The sequence below is a fragment of the Mandrillus leucophaeus genome, unplaced genomic scaffold (genome assembly GCF_000951045.1).
Source record: "Mandrillus leucophaeus isolate KB7577 unplaced genomic scaffold, Mleu.le_1.0 Scaffold57, whole genome shotgun sequence".
In the NCBI taxonomy this organism is placed as follows: Eukaryota; Metazoa; Chordata; class Mammalia; order Primates; family Cercopithecidae; genus Mandrillus; species Mandrillus leucophaeus.
The window spans coordinates 7,186,372-7,211,801 of NW_012106141.1; the positions used below are offsets into that span (position 1 = coordinate 7,186,372).

Consider the following 25,430-nt stretch of genomic DNA (forward strand, 5'->3'; position numbering starts at 1 on the left):
CCCACAGGCCTGTGACCTCCCTGCCTAAATGACCCTGAGTTGTCTTCCAGAATCTGCTTGGGATTTTTTTGCCCAGTCTATCTTCTTGGGGGCAAGCCATGCTACCACCGTGTACATCCCTAGGTTTAGGGTTATGGAGGGGCACATATGTGTGACGTTACAGATCAGGTGTCAGCAAACTACTACCCGTGGGCCAAATCCAACTACCACTATTTTTTTTTTTTTTGAGATGGAGTCCCGCTCTGTCACCCAGGCTGGAGTGCAGTGGCACAATCTCGGCTCACTGCAAGCTCTGCCTCCCGGGTTCACGCCATTCTCCTGCCTCAGCCTCCCGAGTAGCTGGGACTACAGGTGCCTGCCACCACGCCCTGCTAATTTTTCGTATTTTTTTGTAGAGACGGGGTTTCACCGTGTTAACCAGGAAGGTCTCGATCTCCTGACCTCGTGATCCACCTGCCTCGGCCTCCCAAAGTGCTGGAATTACAGGCGTGAGCCACTGCGCCTTGCCGACTACCACTTGTTTTTATAAATAAAATTTTATTGGAACACAGCCATGCCTATTTGGTTTCAAATTGTCTATGGCTGCTTTCAGGCTGAAATGGCAAGAGTTGAGTAGTTATGACAGAGACCAAATGGCCCACAAAACCTAAAATGTGTTCTGTTTGGCCTTTTACAGAGAAAGTCTGTGGACCCCTGGTATAGCTGGAGCAAGCCTAGCTTGCATGCTGCAGAGTTCATGTGTATGAGGCCCATGGGGTATGGTTGGGCCAGAAGTGGAGAAAAAGGGTGTTGGTGGAGGTGTAGCGGGGCAGGCCTTCCTTCTGCCAAAATGTTTTGGTGGAATTCGGAGGAGTCTTAGTATTCTACATTCAAAATTCAAATCTCACCTTCCCCATCTCTGTATTCATCAAGGTAGGAGGGTAGAATGTATTTTATTTACCAGTTTGTTAGCTCAGTATATAACTTTAAATGTATAGGCATGTGGAACCTGGGCATCCGTTTGTACTCTTGTTCTGGGCTCTGAGAGTGTTAGCAACAATGTAAAAACCTAGGTGGCAGTGTAAGGGTTTATAATAGGAGGGAAGAGAGACCTCAAAAAGGAATTGCACATATTAATACGAAATTATAAGGTGTGGAAGTGCTTTTGGGTCATATGCGGATTATTGGACATGAGAGAGGCTTTGGGGATGCTGATAATGTTCTAGTCTTGGCCTAGACAGTGGTAACACAGGTGTGCTCACTATATAAAAATTAACCTGTGCAGGCTGGGCGCAGTGGCTTATGCCTGTAATCCTAGCATTTTGGGAGGCCAAGGTGGGTGGATCAATTGAGGTCAGGAGTTCAAAACCAGACTGAACAAAATGGCAAAACCCCATCTCTACTAAAAATACAAAAATTCACCAGGCATGGTGGCAGGCACCTGTAATCGCAGCTACTCGAGAGACTGAGGCAGGAGAATCGCTTGAACTCAGCAGGCAGAGGATGCAGTGAGCCGAGATCACACTACTGCACTCCAGCCTGGGTGGCAGAGCGAGACTCTGTCTCAAAAAAAAAATCAATTAACCTGTGCAATTAACATCTACCTTCATCATATATATGTTATGCTTTAATCAAAAGTTTGTAAAAATAAATGAAAAGAGAATATATTAAAATTAGATATTTAATGTAAATAATACATATAATGTTTATATTTTATAAATGTTGTAACATATATACTAAGATTAATATATTACAATATATTAAAAATAAACAACCCTTGCTCCCAGTTTCATTTGTCCAAATTAAGTCCAGAATGATGGAACCCTTCTGCCAGTTTAGCTGGAAGTTCCGAATCTCTCCACTAGAGCTCCTTCCCAACCTTCCCCAATTCTCCCCGTCTCCCTCTCTCTCCTCTCCTCCCTACTGCTTCGGGCTTCCACAGCCCCAAAGCGAGCGGGATATAGATATAAATCCCATATCCACATCTGGAGATGGATCTGTCCGACTAGTCCATCACATGATTACATCTTGATGCCACAAGGTGTCGCTGTTGAGGCTGATCTCCCTCGGACTGAAAGATGCTGTGTGTGTCCTCTGTGGTCCCCACTCTGTGGTCCTGCAAGGGAAGGCCAACCCATCCCCTGTGGCCAAGCTCAGACACAGTGTGCCATGTGGGGTGTAGCGGATGCTATTGGTGCCCCACCCGCATCTCCTCAGCGCTCATGGCCTGTATGGGAACATGAGGGCTTTCTCTTTGGCTTCACTTGGGAGAGCCAGGTGAGCATCCCTCAGCCCATGATGGAGTTTCTTGCCCTTCCGGAGGCGCACCTATGAGGCCGGTTCTCCACTGTCTCTCGAAGCTCCTTCCAGTTGCTTGCAGCAGAAACTTTCTTGAAAATGCACCCTCGGCCGGATGTGGTGGCTTACGCCTGTAATCCCGGCACTTTGGGGGGCTGAGGCCGGAGGATCACTTGAGGTCAGGAGTTCGAGACCAGCCTGGCCAACATGATGAAACTCTGTCTCTACCCCAAAATACAAAAAATTAGCCGGTGTGGTGGCGGGCGCCTGTAATCCCAGCTACTTGGGAGGCCAAGGCAGGAGAATGGCTTGAACCTGGGAGTCGGAGGTTGCAGTGAGCCGAGATCCTGCCAGTGCCCTCCAGTCTGGGCATCAGAGGGAGACCCCGTCTCAAAAGAAAGAAAAGAAAAGAAAACGTGCCCTCTATTGACTTCCTTCACTTCCTTGTTTTAGTTCCAAATTGTCCTCTCAGTACTTTCTGGAAATACCTTCTAAATGAACCGCCTACACCCACATCCTTATCTCAGCATCTGCCTGTGGGGAAGCCCAACTAGGACACATAGCCTTCCTCATGAGTTACAGCCGTGTGCACAGTTTTGTGCCCCACGTAAGGCTCCATATGGTATGGCGGGGTCTCCAGAAGCTTCTAGCCTTACCCACACACTTTGTCCATAGGGGCTTCTCCATGGCTACTGGGTCACTCGTCCTGAGTCCCAATCACCAACCTGGACTTCTATCTTGAAGTAATTATTTTATTTCTGGGAACTCTAGGTCTGGTGGAACTATGCTAATTTCTTCCCATAGATCTCACTTACTCTGAATCCTGGGCACCTAGGACTGGGGTGTCAGTGACTTCCCTCCCTGAAGTTTCCTGGATCATTGTGCATAAAGCCACCTACAAGATTTCACATTTTCCAAACCAGGGATCTGAGAAGGGGCAGCCTCAATTGGGTTATGAAAGGTTTCCTTATACCTTCACCAGAGGATTTAGGCTACCTAGTCCAACTCTACTTTAACCTAAACAAGAGGGCCATTGGGATGACCCTTGGCCAGTCAGCTTCTCTTAGAAAAAAGATAGCATGTCTTTCATACCATGATTTAAAAAAAAAAAAGCATTATGCTTTGAAAGAATGTAACTGAGACACCTGATTTGAATGGGATAGACCTTGTAGAGGGTGTGCTATTGAAACTATCATCTAAGTGATGGAATAGGAAATAATAGGAATTAGCCCTGCAAAGAGAACAGCAGGAGTAAAGGCTCTGAGACAGGAAGGGACCTGATGCACTGGAGCAGCAGGAAGAAGACCCAGTCAGAGTCTGTGAAGGAGAGAGTGGCAAGAGAGGAGGTGGGGGCTGTTGGCAGTGCTCAGATCCTGCAGGGCCTCAGGCCGTGGGAAGCGTTTTGGTCTTGTCCACAGAGCAATGGGAAGCTTTCAAAGGGTTTTAAGTGGGTAAGGGGAGATATTTTGTGATTGTAATTGTATCTTAAAACAGTTTAGCTGATATTTTGGAAATAAGAGTAGAGGATGATAAGAGGAGAAGCTTTAGGAGGTATGAAGTAGCTTATGCAGGAGTCACATTGGTTCAAGAGCAGTGGAAACAACGGAGAAGATTCAAGAGCAATTTTGGAGGTAGAATGAATAAGATTTGGTAAAGGACTGGAAGTTGATGGTGAAAGAATGAATTGTTTAAGATTTTATATGTGAGTAGAGTGGTAAAAAATGTAAATACCTATTGAGGAAGCAGGCAGAAAAGTAATCAGACTGAATATAAGATAATAGGGAGTGGAGGGGACTGTGGCAAACTGGAGGGTGCATGTCCTCTCTTGAAGGGGCAGCTGCTGGTTGCTCCAACCAGTTATTGCCATGTAGAAAGGTGAGCCTGACATTGTTAGATTTTCAGATTTTTAAGGAAACGTCAGAATCTGGATTTTAATGTGAAATGTCTATCTTTGTTGGCAACTATTAATAGAAATTCTAAACAACACTGTGCTAGCTATACACAGCACATCTGCAGGTAACATCTGGCTCCTGGGCGGCCACTGCTTGTTTGAGATCTGTTTTTCATTGTGTCTTCCTTTAGAAAGGTTTTTAGAATTAGTAGTCTGTGACACAGAATTTTGGAAAAGTTAGGGATGCTGATTAGAAAAAAAAGGATATTTTAAGTTGGCAAAATCTTGGGAGATACTGATGATCTCAGCTCACACGGTCTGTCAGCAGGCCTCAGGTGATGGGCTGAGGCTGAGATCTGTGGAAATAAACTTAACCTAATTTAGAGCAGATAGCAGGAAGTGCTTTTGTCTTAAAATAGACCGTTCCAGACCATGATAGTCTGAGATACTTGAGTTAGACAGGAATCGAGGTTCTCCCCTGCCTTTTCCCTTCTGAGCTTATAGTTCAAGAGTCCTTAAACCTTTTAAGAGGGCGAGTGGATGAGTGTATATCTTATTTATGAATCCATATGCAATTAGAGAAAGCATTTTTATAGGTTCATGAAGCCATCTTTTGTTTTGTTTGAGCCATAAGCGAAACTTACCCTTGGACTTTGAATTTTATTCATGAGGTGCTTTTAAAGTGAAGGGTGATGAGCAACTAATTTCTCGGGTGTTATAAATTTTTTTGATGTCAGCAACATTTGTTTGTTTCTGTACACAGTTTGATCTAATTAATAATTTACCCTTCTTACAGTTGCACATCACAAACATATAAGAATAGCAGGTATTTTTAAAGAGTTCACAGAAAAGTCCAATGACTGAACCTGTCTTGGCTTTATAATAAGTATTTGAAACTGTAAGATCTTAACTGCTACCTTTTTTCCTAAAATGCATTTATAGGTGGGTGGAAAAGCTTAAAAATAATTTTCTTTAAGTCAGTAATGGGCAATGGAAGACATGATTGCATTATTGATTGCTGAATAAAGTTGATCTTTTTGCTCTTTCTCAGAGATTCATTTTATAGAATTAGAAAAAAATCAGGACAGATGAGAAATTAGGAGACAACAACCAAAAACAAAAACAAAAACAAAAACCACGAGTGTCAAAACAAGTTCCTTAAAATATATTAGGAGATGAAACACAGCCAGGTGGGGCATGGCGGGGTGGGGGGGCGCGACGGTGTGTGAGTGACTCAGTAGAACAAGTAGGAATTATGAGGCTTAGGGGGACATGACAGCCATGGGGACCAGCCTTTGCTTTATGTTGTCAACTGATTCTTTCCTTGTTCCATGAAATTGGTATCACTCTATGTGCTGCAGCCAGGGGTGAAATGGTCCCAGGAAACCACCCCTGCTCTTTATAAATTTTGTGGGAGAAACTAATTCCCAAATAGTGGTGAGCCTATGCCACTAACTAAAATTTATTGTTAAGAAGCAGATGTATAGTGGTGAAGACATTATCCTTTTACCATTTTGATGGTCTGTGAATTTCCTGTTTGATTTGATAAGTTTGGTGGAATTGAACATAATCTCTTGTCCACTGTGATCTTGGTGGTGTAAGCAACAATGTGTTTCCGCAGCCTCTTACTGCAGCCTGTCAATGGCTGACTTGTATTCCTTTTAACAATCTGGCTTCTTTGTCAAAGTGTGAAAAATAACTACAGAATTATATTTGTTTCCTGGCTTAGTAGGGCTGAAACTTCAACCCGTCATTATTTTGATCTTCTATCTTTTCCTGTTAGAGGTCAATTCTGATTGGGGTTGATTTCATGTCCCTGCCCTTAAAGCAGTGCCTAGTCCTGTAATCATCTTCCTCTCAAATCCTGTTATATCTGAGGTGAAGAAAGCTCTTACGGAGAAAGTCCATTCCAGGGACCAAACTTCCCACAGTCAGAAGCTGTGTCTGTCTCAATTGCTGCCTTATTCCCAGCATTCAACAGTGGGAGTTAAGCTGATGCTTAAAAAATATTTATTGCATGAGTAAATTCAAGTGTTCAGTGAAATGTTTTCAGGTATTCTGAAGGGAAGAGGATTCTGTTGTCAAATAAATTTTGGAAAAACTATATTATATACTTAATTTTGGGATAGTCACAATATGTATGAGTGTCCTAAAAGTCTCTGAGACATCTTGGGTTAAAATGAAAACCTCAGTAGCCTTGTTTATCTGAACATTTGTCAGACTGTTCAGGAAGTACTGGTCTAAGGCAGAGCTGGAGTAGCACAATGTTGGTACTTAATAAATACTTCTTGACTGAGCACGGTGGTTCACGCCTGTAATCCCAGCACTTTGGGAGGCTGAGGTGGGTGGATCACTTGAGCTTAGGAGTTCAAGATCAAGCCTGGGCAACATGACAAAACCCCGTTTCTACAAAAAATACAATAATTAGCCAGGTGAGATGGTGTGTGCTTGTGGTTCCAGTTGCTTGGGAGGCTGAGGCACGAGAATCACTTGAGCCTGCGAGGCAGAGATTGCAGTGAAGCAAGATCGTGCCACTGTACTCCAGCCTGGGTGACAACAGTGATACTCTGTCTTAAAAATAAATAAAAAATACTTCTTAAGGTGTATTTACTGAATATGTAGTGCTGAAGTCCTGAGTTTGGTAATTCGGGGATTTTTTTGTGGCCTCAAGAGGAGATGGTGGCTTGTGGGATATGTTGAGAGTAGAGTAGAAGCTGTGAAGGAGAGTCAAGAGTAAGGATGTGAGTATAAATTGTTGCATTTTGATTTTTAAAAAATTAATTAATTTTATAGAGATGGGTTCTCACTTTGTTAGGCTAGTCTTGAACTCTTGGGCTCAAAATTTCCTTCTGCCTCAGCCTCGCAAGCAGTGGGACTACAGGCACACACCACTGTGTCCAGCTGTTTCCTTTTTATTTTATAATTCTTTCAAAATTTATCCTAGGGAAGGCCGGGAATGGTGGCTCACACCTGTAATCCCAGCACTTTGGGAGGCCAAGGCGTGTGGATCACTTGAGGTTAGGAGTTTGAGACCAGCCTGGCCAACATGGTGAAATTCCGTCTCTACTAAATATACCAAAATTAGCTTGAACCTGGGAGGTGGAGGTTGCAGTGAGCTGAGATTGTGCCACTGCACTCCAGTCTGGGAGATACAATAAGACTCTGTCTCAAAAAAAAAAAAAAAAGAATTTATCCTAAGGAATTAAGAGCTTATCAATCTGAATATTGCTCAAACAGAACATTGAAAAGCTTTATCAATCAGAATATTATAAAGCTTTATCAATCAAAATATTAATTATGATATTTCCATTTAAAAATAATTACCTAAGTGTTCTATAGTAGGTGATTAGTTAAATAAATGATTAGAGAGCTACTCAATGACGCATTAAGTGACTGTGTCAGTTATTTTGCTGTGTAACAAAAATCTGTAAAACTTGGAGGGGGGCTTTAAATAATAATTTATTACTTCCCACCATTCAGTGGGTTGATTGGTGGTCTTGTTACATATAGTGATGGCTGTTATTCATGCAGCTGATTAAAGACAGTGGCTGGACTGGGCTGGAAGCTCCAAGATAGCTTGTCTCACTGGATTGGCATTTCGGTGCTGACTCTTGGCTGGGTGCTTTGGTTCTCCTTCATGTGGCCTCTCTCTCTATGTGGTGTTTCATCTTCCAGGGCTGTTCTGTGTGGCTCCTCATTTTAACAAGATAGCTTGGACTTCCTTGCATCATGGCGGCTGAGTTTTAAGAGAGCGAAACCAGAAACTGTCAGGCCTCTTTAGGGTTAGACTCAGAGCTGAAACAGTGTCACTTCTACTACATTTGTTGGTCTAAGCGGGTCACAAGGCCAGTCCAGATTCAAGGACAAGGGAAATAGAATCAATTTCTTGATGGAACTAATGGAACTAGAGGCAATTCTGTATAGGAAGGAGACGAATTTTGATGACCATCTTTGGGGACTCATAGTGTCTGTTAAAAATCATGTTTTACAAAAATATTTTGTGGCATCTATGTTAAGTGGGAAATGGAGATGACGTTAAGATAAAACATGGAGGAAAAGGAAAATACAAGACTTTATATAGTATTTATATAGTTTGATTTATGTAGTCTTTATATTGTCTGACTTTGTCTAAAACTACACACACACACACACACACACACACACACACTTAAAAGGAATTGGAAGTAACATAATACATACTGGCTAGTTTTGAACTGCTGTCCTCAAGCAATCCTCCTGCCTCAGCCTCCTGAGTAGCTGGGATTACAGCAGGAGTCAACATGTCCTGCCAAGCCCATTCAGTTTTTTTTTTTTTTTTTTTTTTTTTTTGAGATGGAGTCTTGCACTGTTGCCCAGGCTGGAGTGCAGTGGCGCGATCTTGGCTCACTGCAAGCTCCACCTCCTGAGTTCACTCCATTCTCCTGCCTCAGCCTCCCCAGTAGCTGGGACTACAGTTGCTCGCCACCACGCCCAGCTAATCTTTGGTACTTTTAGTAGAGACAGGGTTTCACCGTGTTAGCCAGGATGGTCTCAATCTCCTGATTGTGTGATCCGCCCATCTCGGCCTCCCCAAGTGCTGGGATTACAGGCGTAAGCCACCGCACCTGGCTGCATTCAGTTTTATGTGTGTGTGCTACAAAACATTTCGGGAATAGGGAAGACTGGTATTATGCTAACTTGTTAACAGAGGTTATCTATGAGTGACAGGATTGAGAGTGTTTTCATTTTCTGCTTTATGCATATTTGTGTTTTCTAAATTTTCTATAATAATCTATTAGTTGTTTTAATATTTAAGAAAACGAATAAGCCAATTAGAAAGTCTTGACAAATTTCAAAGATTGGAAAATATATGTGTTACATTTTATGATCCCAATGCTATAGAATGTGAACCAGAAAGTTTTACCACAACATTTCTGTCCACTTTGACATTTAAATATATTATTCTCAATAATTCCTGGGATAGAAAAATTTCAAAAATAAAAACAGCAAGGTATTTACAAATGACAGTAAGGGTTTATACATACAATTCTGGAATATGCAGCCATGTGTATAATCTTATATGCATTCATTAGGAAATGTGATTACAGAGAAATGAACATTCAATGCAAAGGGCAAAAATAATATAAAGGAAGTAGAAATTTTATTAAAGAGAGAGATATCAATGAAATGGAAAACAAGATGCAGTAAAATACATCAATAAAACCAAAAGCTATATCATTGAAACTCTAAGAAAATAGAGAAACATTTGTCGTATTGTCATCAACGGAAATAGAAAAAACACAAACAACATTGGAAATGAGATGGGGACATAACTGAAGATGACTTAAAATTTTTTAAAGAAAAGTTATACAAAGCAATGCCAATAAGACTGAAAAATATACGTGGAATAGACTGTGAAGAGATGTTTTAATGATAATTGACACAAAATAGGTAGCGAACCCAAATAGACCAGTAAACATAGTGAAAAAATTAAAAGATAATCACCAACTAATCTCATTCTGTGTTTTTTTGCTCTTTTAAAGAGACTGGGTCTCTCCCTCTGTCGCCCAGGCTGGAGTGCAGTGGTGCAGTCACAGCTCACTGTAGCCTCAAATTCCTGGGCTCAAGTGATCCTCCTGTTTCACTCTCCCCAAGTAGCTGGGACTACAGGCACATGCCACCACACTGGGCTAATTAAAAAAACATTTTTTTTAGAGACAGGGTCTTGCTATATTGCCCAGACTGGTCTTGAACTTCTGTCCTCAAGCAATCCTCCTGCCTCAGCCTCCTCAGTAGCTGACATTACAGCAGGAGTCAACATGCCCTGCCAAGCCCATTCAGTTTTATGTGTGTGTTCTACAAAACATTTCAGGAATCGAGAAGACTGGCATTATGCTAACTGTTCCAGAACATATGAAAAATGGAAAGCTTCTCAATCTATCTATGATACTAGCATACATCTGATATTAAACCTAGAAAAGGAGAACCCAAGAAATCTATGGGCCAGTGGCAATGTATATTGCTTTTTAAATAAGGAAACATTATTTCAAATATGATAATACATCTTTTCATGTTATATGTTACATGTGTGTGTGTTTCCAAAGGGAGCAAACTAACTTTTTGTTTGTTGGTTATTGCAATTCTCCAAAGCCTTGGCCAGGTAGGCAGGTAAATTCACTGAAGATTAAATCTGTGTGGGTGTAAATTTTATGGTGTTCAGGGACCTCAAGCCTAGTCACAGGTCTATCTAGAAATGTGTATCTCTAGATATAAAGGGAGCAGATAGAGGAAGACAAGTTAGGTTTCATCACTTTTTCTAGGAAGACATCTCTGTAAGTGGTGGCCCAGTTAGAACCTGGACATCTAGATTCTAAGCACAGAAAAGATACATTCATTTAACTGTTGGAACCATAGAAAGAAAATCATTTTTTTAAATAACAAAAGTATATATCATTATTATGTTCCCAAAACACCAGAGGTTCAGTCCAGGTCCTGCTGCTTGCTGCATAGAAGGCCAATCACTGAGACAAGTATTGCCAGAGAAGAAGGCTTTAATCAGGTGCTGCAGCTGAGGAGATGGGAGATCAGTTTCCAATCCATCTCCTTGACTGACTAACATAAGTGTTTATATAGCAGGAAAGAAATGTAATCATGAGTGGAAAAACAGGAAATAGAGAGGGATAAGGAAGAGGAGTTGGTCAGCAGGAAGCAGATAGGGCAAGGCAATTATGACAGATGAGGGGTCTGACGTCTCATTGTCCAAATGCAGTGATCTGGTGAGTTTGAGCCCCTTGACACTATCTGGGAGCCCTGATGGTTGGTTTCCTTAGAAAGGAACTCAGATAAGACAAATGCAACTTTCTCAAGTTTTAAAACTGGGAGGTCGATTTATCTGTTTTTTCAAAGAAACCATTAACATCAGCTCTTTGGGACAATTGGGTCAGTTTTAATTGTAGAAAATTTAGAGTATGCAAATGAAAAGAAAATGAAAACCTCTTGGAATTCTACCGCTGATAACATTTTGATGTGTGTCATTCTAGCCTTCTCTGCTGGTGATTGTGTGTGTATTTGTGTGTTTTATAACAGTGTGAGTAAATCACAAAATTGTTTTGTTGTCTGCTCCCCCTGCCACCAGTATGTCATGAACATCTTTCTGTCTTATTAAATATTCATATAACTGCCTGTTCCCTTATTCCACTGTCTCTCTCATCATTTATGTCACTGAATTCTTATGTTAGAACTATTGATCCCCTCTTTTTTACACTATAGATTATTCATGTAAAAATCTTAGATACAAAATGGTTTTTGTGTATTTCCAAGTAAAACAAAATTAAGCCCTGAGCAACATAAACATTTGAAATGAAGTTCTTTAGTTAGAAACAGGTGTATAATTTTTAAAGACCTCTTTAGGGAAAGGGGAAACCTTTATATAAAACATTTTTTCATATTGTATGTGTCAGTGTAAGTGACAGAAATCTCATCTAGAATTCAATGTAGCAAAAAGGAAATTTATAGACAAATGCATCAGTTATTCGTTGATCCTGTAATGTGGCAAAACAATCAACCACAAAACATCAGTGACATACTAAGAAGCATTTATCAAGTGCATAAGTGTGGTGTTTAGTTGATCTCAGCTGGGCTCGCTCATGCCCCTGTGGGCAGTGTCTTGTTGGCTAGGTAGTTCTGCTGACTTTGGCTGGGCTTGCTCACACATCTTGGGGCTGCTTGGCTGTTGGCTAGGACAACTTGGTTCTATTTTATATTTCTCATCTTCCATCAGGCTAGATTGGGAATATTCTAATTGCTATGGTAGAGGAAAATGAGCAAGAGAGTAAACATACGTGTTGCTTAAGACATCTGCTTACTTCATATTTGTTATCACCTTCCTGGACAAATAAAGTCACATGACTGAACCCAGCATCACATTGGGAAAACACTGCCAAGACATACATTAAAAAAGGAGTAAAAAATTGGGAGCTTTAATGCAATCAGTCACCTGGCATATGTAACTAAAATGGCCGGGGAACAGATGTATAGATGATAGATGATGATAACTTCTATGACTCCTGGATCTGGAGTATGAAGTGATGTCACCTGGTTTGGTTTCACACTCTTTGAAGTTTAGCTCTGGTTCCCTTTGTATTCTCTTCACCCTCAGGGAGGCCCTTTCCACATTGTAATACTCACAGCTCTATCTTGAAAGTAAGGAATTCCAGCTGAAGAAGAGCTTATCTTTCCCAGCTGTTCCCACTAGAATCATAGTATGGAGTCTTGTTGGACCAATGTGGGTCACATGCCCATCACTAAACTAGCTACCATGTCTGGAGGATACAATATGATGGTTGACCAGGTGTGGGTCATGTTCTCACCCCTTGCACCATCCAGGATGGTAGAGTGAAGGGAGTCAACCTTACCTAAACCCAATGAACTGTGAATAGCGGGTTTGGAACAATTTCTCTAAGGAAAATAGTGACAGTATTATCAGAAAGTGTGTATTTGGGAGAGGGGAAAGGGATGAATGATAGGCAGGTGAAAATAAAAGATACCCCTGTATATTGCTATTAATGTACTTATCTCATTGAGACACTTACCTTCAAAATTTATTTATTGACTATTTGATACTAGGCACAAAACTAGGTGTTTTATAAACATCATCTTATTTCTTACAATACTAGATGGTATTGTAAGATCTCTTATTGTTGTAAAGCTGAAGAAAAATAAAATACAGTAAAGACTTCCTGAGAGGAAGAACAGGAGGCCATAATGCACCCCATTAAGGCCATATGGGTGCTAAAATTGAAGGGATACTCACAATGCTGTAACCCCAGCTACATAAAATCTTCACTGATATACTTCAGTAACCATGATGGGAACTTCTTCTCCTTTGCCATTTCTGTACAGACATGAAGTGGTTAATATGAATATTAAGGTCAACCGAAATGGGAAATAATTCTCAAGGGGACAGCCTGAAAGAGATGTGTGAAAGGGAAATGAGATAGGACTGTTGTTTTCTCTGGTAGTATCATTGAGGATCTGGCTATGTGTTTAGGCATCCCATTGGTTGAGTCACCTCTTTTTCTTCTAACTCCAGGATAGCCAGTAGGTTTGAATTCATGTGTCAATGCCAGTTGATTAGTGGTAAGCCATCTAGAGTGTTGTGTTGAGAAGAATTCTGAACCTGTGGAAAAGAGGACTGTGATAGATTAGTGATGTTTGTAATGAGTACAGGAGGCGAAGGTAACAACATGAATACCAAATATTTGACATCCCAGGAAGCAGCAGCTTCTCAGAGTCACTTTCAAGCCACATATGTATGGGGGTTATGCCCCAAAGGAGGGGTCTTTTTATAGCTAAGGTCTCCATGTTGGGGAATTCCGTGGGAATTTTCTGGAGGTTCCAACTCTAACCTTAGCACAAACCAATATTGAGAGCTTCATTTTCCTAAGGAATAGACCTTATTTTTCACTTTGAGAATTTTTATCTTGCTTAGGGGCAGGGTGGGGGGAATTTATAAAACTTTCACCTGTAGTAGTAAAGTTTTAGAGTTGCTTTTCTTTCTAAATGAATATTATGGGTGTGGCTCTTTCTATCTGTCTATTATTAATCACCTATCTACATAGGTTCATCTATTATTATCTTTATTTATATATTTAAAAATATACAGTTAGAGTTCTAAAGAATTTTGTTTTTAATTATTCTTTTTTTCACTCTGTAGATCTTTGAGTGGAGTTATTTTCTGGTACGGACTGTGAAAAGAATGCGGTGAAAATTCTAGACAATCGTGGAAATATTAGCTCAAACCCCAACTTAGTATAGCATTTCTTCTCTTCAGTAACACCTCATAATACAAGAAAAATGTATGGAAGTGCAAGAACAATCACCAATCTGGAAGGTAGCCCTTCCAGATCCCCTCGTTTGCCAAGGTCTCCTCGTTTGGGCCACCGAAGAACAAGTAGCGGGGGAGGTGGAGGAACAGGCAAGACTCTGTCTATGGAGAATATCCAGTCCCTCAATGCAGCCTATGCTACGTCTGGACCCATGTATCTGAGTGATCATGAAGGGGTGGCTTCAACAACTTACCCAAAGGGCACTATGACTCTGGGAAGGGCTACGAATCGAGCTGTATATGGAGGCCGTGTCACAGCCATGGGGAGTAGTCCCAATATTGCTTCTGCTGGACTTTCCCACACAGATGTCCTTTCATACACAGATCAACATGGTGGGCTGACTGGCTCATCCCATCATCACCACCACCAGGTCCCCTCCATGTTGAGGCAGGTAAGAGACAGCACAATGTTAGATCTTCAGGCCCAGCTGAAAGAACTGCAGAGAGAGAATGACCTCCTCCGGAAAGAGCTCGACATCAAGGACAGCAAGTTGGGATCTTCCATGAACAGTATTAAGACTTTCTGGAGTCCTGAGCTTAAGAAGGAGAGAGTCTTGAGGAAAGAAGAGGCAGCGCGGATGTCTGTCCTCAAGGAGCAGATGAGGGTTTCCCATGAAGAAAATCAGGTAGGTCATGACTCATCTCAGTATTTTTCAGCCTTGGCTTCTCACTGAGTAGTTGATGCTTTGCAGATGGTACCACGACCTGTGCAGAAGAAAGTTTGGCATCATCAAGAAGGTTATGGCTTAGCATGTGTTTGACTTGGACACTATGAGAGAGCATAGGAAATATACCATTACAGCTTGTGATTTCCTTATTTTCCAATAACCTTTTCACATGGTTGCAGATGGGGAGAGGGGTGGGGTGGGGAGGATCACTCCTCATTGCCTAACTTTTGTACTTGGCTAATTTTGTTTTCTTTTTCAGCAGTTGCAACAGCTGTTCAGATGTACCTCCTTCTGAATAGAAGAAGAAAATGTTAATTTCTGTAAGAACAAACACTTTAACGGCAACATTTAGAGGGCCACATTTGACTGGTGAATTGATTTTTATTTTTAAGCACCAGCACCATTATTTCCTTCTAGAATGAGTGAAGTTTGTTCTCTAAGTAGCAAATTGAACAATATGAAATGGAATTGGATCAAATGGGTTTGCTTTGTTAGAGATACACAATAAATTTTAACTTGGTGTTTTTGCCTTCATCCATTCAGCATTAATTAATTATCAACTATGTGCAAGTCACCTTCATACTCTTCTTTGATCCATCCCTCATGCCACAGGAAGAACAGGTTCCTGGTGTCTATCTGCAGTTATGCTATTTTCCTGCTTTGAAGCCCTCAGTGATTACTCATTGCCTCCAGAATAAAGTCTACCTTCTTGACTGAGCCCATAGCACTTCTACCAGACGGCCTGGGCCAACATTTCCAGCCTTTTCTTGTGCCACCTCCCTCTACATCTGTGCTTTCTGCATCACTGCCTGGTAATTCCTGTACACACCCAAGGTTTTGCACTGCCATGCCCTTGCTCTTGCTGCTCCCTTCCACTGGTGGCCTTCTCAGCACCTGCTTTTCCTGCCACCTCTCTTTCAATCCCAGCCAGTCTTCATTCCCAAATCCTACCTATTCTGTCAGGCTTGTTTTTTTATGCTGCTATTTTCTTTTTTTTTTTTAATGCCTACTCTATTTCCTAAAATGCTGCTATTTTTATAAGAGCTTTGGAATCAGACATACCTGGGTTTAAACTCCAGCTTCATATCTATCTCTCTATCTCTCTCTCCTTTTTTTTTTTTTTTCAGAGACAGGGTCTTGCTCTGTTGCTCAGGCTGGAGTGTAGTGATATTGATCATAGCTCACTGCAGCCTTGACCTCCTGGCTCAGATGATCCTCCACACCTCAGCTTTCTGAGTAGCTGGGACTACAGGCACATAGCACCACAGCCTGCCAATTAAAATTATTATTTTTTCTGTAGAGACAAGGTCTTGCTATTTTGCCAAGGCTGGTCTTGAACTCCAGGCTTCAAGGAGTAATTCCAAAGTTCTGGGATTGCACACCTGGCCCCAGCTTCATCTGCAGTTGGTGCTTATAGAAGTGCTAAGAGCTGGGGCATAGGGAATGTGATACCACATGGCTCAAAAATTCCCAGATATTATTTAACTTTCTGAAGGAAATTGACATAACTCTAAGTTGACTGAACAAGTGATTTTCCAGTTACTGGCTTTGATGTTGGTCTAATGAAGTGCTCTGCCTTTCTTGGAGTCATCTGCTGACCCTCCTAACTGTTTCCCTGGCAACTTCTCCTTTGGAGTTTAAGCGCCTGTAGAAGCATTTGTGATCTATATGAAAATCTGCCTTTTGTCCTTCTTCTATGTGTAGAAAACAATCACCTTATCCTTTTGATTATCTAACAGAGCCAAAGCTAGTTTTTGGTTCATAGTTGGAACCAAAAGCTTTGTTCTTCACTCTAAAATGATGCTCTTCAGTATCATTTCTGCTTCTTATGAACCTGTTTCTACAATGCACATTTTCCCCCAGTTTTATACTGGTTTTCTCTTCATTTTAATTTTTGGAAAATGGTTAAAGCAGTTTAGGAATGGTGCAAACAGGGACAAAAGGTTTGAAAGCTCTGCTCTAAACTGTTAGCTCCAAAGTGACTTATCTCATGCTTCTTTCATTAAATTTATCTTTGAGCACAGACCCCAATTATACATGTATATTTATTTATAAATTACAGGATGCGGTATGCTGCCAATGTATTATGTGTCTTCTATGACATCCACAAAGAGTTAAATGTAGATGAGATAGAGCAAAATAATACACTGAGATACATTTTAGTGACATGTAAAACCCTTTTCACTTTTATTAAAAACATTTTGCGCCACTTGTCCATTTCATGAGGGTTAGTTCAGTTTAGAATAGGTGGTATCCATAATTCCACTTAACTGTCTCATGTTGCCATAAGCTAGGAGTGTGTGAATGCTTGAGGGCACTTCCATTATCCCTTTCTTGTTCTGGTCTGTACTGTGATCACAGGATACCTTGGTATTGTAGGTGAAATGTGACTGTGTGACATATGACTCAGTGAAAGCTCCAGTATTAATCTGTATGTTTAATACAAGTAAAATGCAATTTTCTCTTTTAGATTAAAAAATGTAAAATGAGGAAAAAGTATGGAGATTTTGAAAAGTCAGTTTACTTGCAATATGATGTCTTACAAAGTAAAAAATATAAAGATTGACAAAAAACAAGTTATTAAAAAAAGACTGTCTTCTCTTTTTGGAAGTATATTAGGATCCCTTTTAGAAGTATAGGAGTACCTGTTGGTCAGGATAGGGTAAGTTTTGCTGCAGTAACTAATAAACTTCAAATCTCAGTGAATTTACATATTAGAGATTTATTTCTTATTTGCCTAAAGTATGAAGCAGGTCAGGTGACTCTGTGGGACAGGTCTTTTCCGTGCAGTGACTCAGGATCCAGGATTTCTGCATCTTGATGCATGGTTTCAAAGGTTGCTACAGCAGGGGAAGAGAGTGACTGGAGATGGCACATTGGTTCTTGAATTCCTTGAACTGAAAGTGACATAATTGAAGGGAGTAGGAGGTGGAGTCCTCTCTTCTGTCCAGGAAAGGGAGGAGAGACACCTATATGGTGGATAACTACCAGTGGGGTTTTTATGTTTGTCCAAAAGTGGAGCTAGGTGAAATAAAGTTTGGGGAGCAATCTTCTGCTACTGCTGTTTTTTCTATTATGCTGCTAGTGCTACCAGTAGACATTTGTTGAGGTCCTACTGTGTGCTAGGCATAGTGCTTAGTGCTTTGTGTACGTTATCTTATTTAGTGATTCCATCAGTCATCTGAAGTAGGTGCTAGAACTTTTCTTATTTTACAGATGAAGCATAAATGTAGAGAGAATAAGCAACTTGTCCGAGTTCACACAGTTGGTAAGCAGCATAGCTAGGGTTTAAGGCATTGGTCTATTTCATGCCAAAGTCTAAGATCTTAGCTTTATGATCACTACCTCCTTAAAAGATCACTGAGCTGTGATTTAGTGTTATAGGAAGATCCTACTTCATACATGCTAGAGGAAAAAATGACTCGTTTTGATAAAATGATTAAGAATGTGATTTATTATTATCATTATTGTTTTTATTTTGAGACAGGGTTTCACTCTGTCACCTAGGCTGGAGTGCAGTGGTGTAATCCTGGCTCACTGCAGCCTTGACCTCCCGGGCTCAATCATTCCTCCCACCTCAGCCTCCCTAGTAGCTGGGACTACAGGTGTATGTCACCATGTCTGGCTAATTTTTGTACTTTTCTGTAGAGATGGAGTCTTCCTATATTGCCCAGGCTGGTCTTGAACTCCTGGGCTCAAGTGATCCTCCCACCTCAGCCTCCCAAAGTGCAGTGTTATCTTGGTACTGTCACTTGTGCTTTTGCCTCATGATGTGTTTTCTTAAAATGGAGAAGAGTGGGGCAAGGGATTATGGACATCTAACTCTTTGGAATGGCATGATTACAGGTGTGAGCCACTGCACCTGGCCAGAATTTGTATTCTTAACTAGGAATGTATTTCTTTTTCCTAGAGATGGTTTTTGTGCTGTTTAGGGTTTTCACCATTTACCATAACTTAATTTCCTTTTAGAGGAAAAAACATGGAAACTTTTTCTGTATAGAAGAAAGAAATACAAAAGAGATAAGGGACATTTGATTATGGTTTCTTATCCTCAATAACCAGAGATTGCATCTACCAAGGTAATTCTTTCAGGGGTATTTAGATATTTAGAATTTCACTAACCTAAGTTCTAATGATCTAAAACAATTTGAACTGTTCTGTGTGAAGAGAAATTGGAAGCAGGTCCATTATAGGGTAGAGGTAAGGAGATTGAAGTGCTCTTGTATAGGAAGTTCATAGTTTTATAAATATAATGCTAACTAGCACAGCCCTTTCCTTCTTATGTGCAGTATAATCACGGGTTCCTGCACATCAGTTTCTTTGCAGTAGATTTTGAAGTCCTCATGGTTCTGTCTAAGGGAGCTGAACACAATTCCAGATCTAAGGGAGGATGCTGAACTCCCTCTCTGTGTTACAGGGATTGCAGGACTGTTTGGAACCTTGGGGCTAATGAGTAGGTGGCCGTGACCAAATTTCTTATTTGCAAAGTGTTGATACTCAGGTTCTTGGATGGATATGCCATCCCTTCCTCCATTCCCACTTCTCCTCCACCTGGTTCCCTCCAAGGCCTTAGCCACGCATCTCTACATGAATATAAATACATTTGCTTTACTGCTAAGAGTTGCAGCACTGAAATTTAGAATCATGTGCTTGTTTGTATAAACCAGAGTGCACGGATGCAGTGTTATCTTGGTGCTGTCACTTATGCTTTTGCTTCATGATGTGTTTTCTTCAATTGGAGGAGAGTGGGGCAAGGGATTATGGACAGCTAATTCTTTGGAATGGCATGAACCCATAGCCCATGCTCTCAACGTCACACCTGTAGAACAATTGTGGGAGAGGTGAGGAGAAAGTATTGAGAATGGATGTTCTGCTGCCACGTGAGGTAGCCCCTTATTATTTTTAGTGGCCTGTGGTGTTAGGATAGGTGTTATGGGGGGCAGGGCTGATGAGAGGGTGGATACAACTGTAGGGAAGTAAAGTGAACTTACTTTCTCTAAAAGAATATAGGTTTATCTTTTCTTTATATCTTTATTCTATTGTGTGATGGAGATCAAAGAAAGGAAACATAGGAGTGAATACTTTTTTTTTTTAAGGTTCATAAAGACTTTCTATCTTGTAGTTTGGTACATAAGAGTTATTGACTTTTCATATTCCTAGGTATTTTGTGCAATTGTTAACGTTGTATTTCTAATGGATTTCTTCCAAATTAAGTATACATAAAGCAATTTTTAGACATTTTCCTAGGTTGTGCATGGCTAGCCAAGGCTCTGCATGAATATAAATAGCATCACACACTAGGAGATTGTACTAGATCTAATATTTACCCATCTTGCGTGTGCAGAAGTGGGACAAGGTCATTGGGAAACGTAACCCAAGAAGTGTAAGTAAACCTGTCTGGGGAATGTTACAGCTTTTAAGCAATGGTTATATGATCATTTCTATTTTTGGCTTAACACAATAGGAAAGAATCTACTCTAAATCAATATTAATATGAGTTTTTGATGAGTTTTTGATCCAGTTTCAACATAGGATTTATTGATTCTTATTTTGAACATGAAACTTGAAAAGATTGAGATGGATCACATTTCTGTGTTTCCTTTATCAGTACTGCTTTTCTTTTATTTGTATAACTGCAGGGCCTTTTGTTTTCTTTTCTTTCTTTCTTTTTTTTGAGACTGAGTCTCGCTCTGCCACCCAGGCTGGAGTGCAGTGGTGTAATCTTGGTTCATTGCAACCTCCACCTCCTGGGTTCAGGGAATTCTCCTGCCTCGGCCTCCCGAGTAGCTGGGACTACAGGTGTGTGCCAGCACGCATGGCTGATTTTTGTATTTTCAGTAGAGATGGGGTTTCACCATGTTGGTCAGGCTGGTCATGAACTCCTGACCTCAGGTGATCTGCCTGCCACGGCCTCCAAAAGTACTGGGATTACAGGCATGAGCCACTGCACCCAGCCTGCAGGGCCATTTCAACAGGGGTCGTTCAACTATGTTCTATTAAAATACTAACTTCACTGTGAGTATCCAGATATGATGAGTTGTGCCAATTGGAAGTGAGTGATAGAATTTCATCAGGTTTGTGGGTGGAACTCAGATGTACTCACTCCTCAGACTTGCCTTACCTCAGACTTACCTTCTTCCAGGCTCCTTTCTTTCTACCACTATAAGTCTAAGAAACCATGGATCCTTCAAAGCCAGTATTTCCAAAATGTGTGCAGGGAGATAACACTTTTCAAAAGGGATTTTCTGGTCAGTCCAGCGTAACACCCAACATATTGGATATGCTTATCCTGGAAATTCATAATGCATATATTTTGTAGGGGTTGAATTATATATCCTCCACAAAAAGATTTGTTGGAGTCAGAGTGATGTGAACAGCAGACATTTACCGTCTCGGAGTTCTGGAGGGAAGAAATCCAAGATCAAGGTGTCGGCAGGTTGCTTCCTTCTGAGGGCTGTGAGGGAAGGGTCTGTTCCAGGCCTCTTTCCTTGGCTAGTGCTTGATCACCTTCTCTCTGTGTGTCCTCACGTCATCTGCCTTCTGTGAGTGACTGTGTCTGCATCCAAATTTCTCTATTTCATAAGGACACCAATCATATAGGATTCGAGTCTACCCTAATGACTTCATTTATGATCTCTGTAAAGACCCTGTCTCCAAAGAAGGTTACATTCTGAGGTACTGGTATTTTTTCGGGGGGAGGGATACACAGTTCGACCCATAACATATGCAGACTAATGTAACATATTACCATATGAAATGCTCTCTTTCAGTTAAAAATGTTTACTAGGCTGGGTGCAGTGGCTCACGCCTGTAATCCCAATACTTTGGGAGGCCAAGGCAGGAGGATTGCTTGAGTCCAGGAGTTTGAGACCAGCTGGGGCTATGGCAAGACCCTGCCTCTACAAAACAAACAAACAAAAAAACCCCCGAAAAACAAGATATATATTAAAGTTGCTTAATTCACCAATTTTCTAATCTTATTCCACTGTGAAACTTTTTTTTTTTTTTTTCTGAGACAGAATCTCACTGTGTGACCCAGGCTGGAGTGCAGTGGCATGATCACAGCTCACTGCTACCTTTACCTCCCTGGGGTTAAGTGATCCTCTTTCCTCAGCCCCCGAGTAGCTGGGACCACAAGTGCACACCACCACATCCAGCTAATTTTTTTTTTTTTTTTTTTTTGGTAGAGATGAGGTTTTGCCAAGTTTCCCAAGCTGGTCTTGAACTCCTGGGCTCAAGCAGTCCACCTGCCTCAGCCTCCCAAAGTGCTAGTATTACAGGGGTGAGCCACTGTGCTCTGCCAAAACTTAAACTAAGCACCTACGTATTAGGCAGCTACTGCTGCAATAATGCTGTGTAACAAGCCATCTCAAAACCTATGGCTTAAAAAGACAAGCATTTATCTGTCTCCCTCACATATCTGCAGGTTGGCTATAACTTAGTTGGACTAAACTGGAAGTTGGGTTTAGGTATTTTCCACGTCTCCACATTCTTCTCGGAACAGCAGCTATTCAGGGCTTCATCTTCTCATGGTGGATCACAAATGCCAAATGTACAACTAAACCCCACAAACATGTTTAAAGCCTTGGCTTTCATCATTTTCACCAACATTCTGTTGGCTAAAGCGTGTGATGTAACCAAGCCCAAAGTCAGTCGTGTGGAGGAAATTTACTCCCTGCCAAGGCAGAGGGGGAGTGGAGTGAATATACATGCATATATTTAACAACAGTCCCATCTGTTACAAATTATAAATATTCCTAGAAATAAGGGTATAAGGCCACACTTTGGGAAAGGCTGCTCTGCTTCAGGAGCATCTCTGGAAGTGAGACCTTAAAGGAGACCTGTGAAGGTGGATGAGCACTTTCTATGTGGTTCCTTCCATGTCTGGCCCTTCCAAAGTATCCTGATGGTGCTAGAGACTCAGATGTAGTCACTCCTCACACCTGTCTTTTCCCTTACCTTCTCTCAGGCTCCCTTCTTTCCACTAGTATAAGTCTGAGAAATCCTGACTTAGCTTCAGGCTCCTCCTCCTCTTCCTCAAGTATCTGGCCAATGAAACCCAAGTGGAAATCTGGGGGATTCTAGGAAATCTTTTTCCTTCCTGATAAAGGAACAAATATCACCAGCAATTCTCCCCAACTTCTTTCTGTCTTGAGGGTTGATGTGATGGATGGAGCTGTGTCAGCCACATTATAAGCATGAAAGAAAAGCCGAAGAAAGAAAGGAATAGACAAGTCCAGAGACATGTGAGCTGCCATCTCTGAGCGACTGCACCAACAGCAGCAGTGACCTGCCTCTAGATGTCTAGTCATGTGAGAAATGAAACCCAGAGTTGTTTAAGTCACTGTTGTTTGGGCATTCTATTACTTCCAGCTCACCAATTGATAAAACATCAGAAACCATTAATTGATAACTGTTATTCATAGTAATTGCCAGTTCTGATAACCTCCCCCCACCCCAACAAGCCATGGCATGTTTCAGGGAGGTTCAATGAAATCTTAAAGGACCTTACACATTCAAATGAAGAAACCTCCTTACTAATTAATTTGGGCAAGACTCCAAAGTAGTGACACAAATGCTGCTCAAAGCCTGCATAAGCCAAAAACAAAAACAAAAACAAAAACATGTGGGGGGGTGGAATTGATTAGTTCTTGTAACAAAATTACAGAAAGGATCAGGTGTGGAGTTTGGGGTTACTGGATCCAGGGCCTTAAACTGTAGCAGGACTTTGTCTCTCACCATCGCTTCATCTCTGGTTCTCAATGTCTGCCTCTGTCTATGTGTGAGCCTCATTTTTTCCTTTGTGTGGTGGGCAGTCTTGGCTGCCAGTACCCTAGGGTCACAATTGAATGGTCAAGAGAGCCTTATGTCTTCCCTTCCCACTTGGAAAGTTCATGGAGGGACTCTGATCCTGCCTTGTTCATATCCTCCCTCCAGGACTTGGTGAGTGTGTATGTGTGTGTGTGTGGTTGGGGGATGGTGGGGGCGGGTATGTGAGAAGAGGTTACTGTGATTGGTGACCCTATTAGAACCGCAGGTGTTGAGAGAGGAGCAGTTCTCTAAAGGAACTGGGATGAAGTGGGACCAGATGCTCCAAGACAAAAACAGATGTCAACTGCCTTGACTTGAGCTGTCCTTAGTCACCTCCGCTCTCCAAATGTTTTAAGGGCTTATCAGTCATAGTGGAGTCTGAGAACTTAAGAAGTCAATCATATGTTGCATCTGTGTGTAAGGTGTTTCATTTTAATTTCGAGTTGAAGTGTGAGTGCTTGTGTGTGTTTTCCCCAATGTTACATAGGCACACGGATTTAGAACTGGATAATATAGTTTAGCACCACAACATACCTTGGAATGCTAAATCTCAGAAGGACAAAAAAAATGACTCCATCTTCTCATCTTGAAACAGTCTTCCTTAGCTCTTCAGAGAACTGTAGCTTTTCTCTACTTTTCCAGAGAGCTGGAAAAATTTTGGTCCAGACTTAGATGATGACCTACTTAGATGGAAACTACAATTTTAAATGCCTTTCATAGATGAGTGAAAACTTCTTTTGGTTTTGAAGATAGATGAGATGGCACAGAGCCAACAGCTGGTTTCTTTGTTTGCTAGAAGGTAGGAGAATGATTTGAAGTGAACTATACATCTTTGTCACAGATGTCAGCTGGTTTTGGCCTCAGTAATCTCTTGCAGTCGGCCCTAGAATCAGCCATGTGTACCACATTAGTGGCCTTACAGATTTTTATTCCCAGGTTTTCTTCTGAAAGACTTGGATAATGGTAGGAAAATAAACATTCTTGTGTGTTGGACCTTGGGAGACCTAAATGATTTCCATCTTCTATTTTTCTCTCTGGATTACTTTATTTGGGTGATGGGATTACAGCAGCACATAAGCTACCAAAAAAAAAAAAAAAACATTTCAGGGCGTTTCAATGAATAGGTTATTTTAGTCTCACCTGTGCCAAGGGCACTTGTTGAAACCAAGCTCCAAGAGGGAAAGACAGGAGGAGTGGTCACCCCTAAAACATTCACCTCCAAAATATTCACTGTTGTTGGCTATCGACAGCATCCTTAGAGAATTTTAAGAGGCAAGTCTATATTAACAGCAGAAAAGTAACAGAGCGATTTTATGGGCCAAAGCAGATGGGGTGGGTTCTGAATGTGGCCTCTTCTGGCCAGAACACAATTTCAGTTTCTATAATTAGTTGCAGGTGGAGCTCTTGTGTTGTTGTTTCAGAGTCCACTGACATCTGTGTGCAAATTCCCACCACCCCCAGTTGGCATTTGGACTCAATAAGTGGTTTGGCTTCACAGGAATATAGAAAATTGTAAATCTATTTCACAGACACACACAGATAAAGCTGCTGTAAAGGTCAGGTTCTGAAAGCTTTGGAAAGCATTTCAAAAGTTTGGGAAGTAGGTTTTTAGGTAGAGCGAGGGCATGCAGCCAAGACCTGGGGCAGTCTGACAACTGAATTCTGGCGCGTGCAATTTCTTCTGTTTCTCTGTGAAGCCAGCGCTTGATTGTGTCTTGTAAGTGACATACAGCCATTTTGTAGATCTGGTGAGAAGTAAAGATCGAGGCAGCTACTTTTCATCTTACAAGCCCATGGCTGGGCGTGCGCTGTCTGGTTTGGCTCCATACATTGATCAGGTTAACTTGGTAGTTCTCAACTGTGGGCGTTTTTTTCTCCAGGGGACATTTGGCAGTGTCTGAAGACATTTTTGACTGTT

At 41.3% G+C, this 25,430-nt stretch overlaps 1 protein-coding gene across 1 annotated transcript in view; it reads left to right on the forward strand.

Annotated features, from left to right (window-relative positions):
- The window catches only part of ERC2 (ELKS/RAB6-interacting/CAST family member 2), a 988,837-nt gene that overhangs the window by 19,636 nt on the left and 943,771 nt on the right, over positions 1–25,430 (forward strand). The window contains exon 2 of the mRNA XM_011998421.1: positions 13,863–14,659. Coding sequence (XP_011853811.1) covers positions 14,003–14,659 — 657 coding nt within the window. The 5' untranslated portion in view covers positions 13,863–14,002. The remainder of the gene's footprint in view (positions 1–13,862; positions 14,660–25,430) is intronic.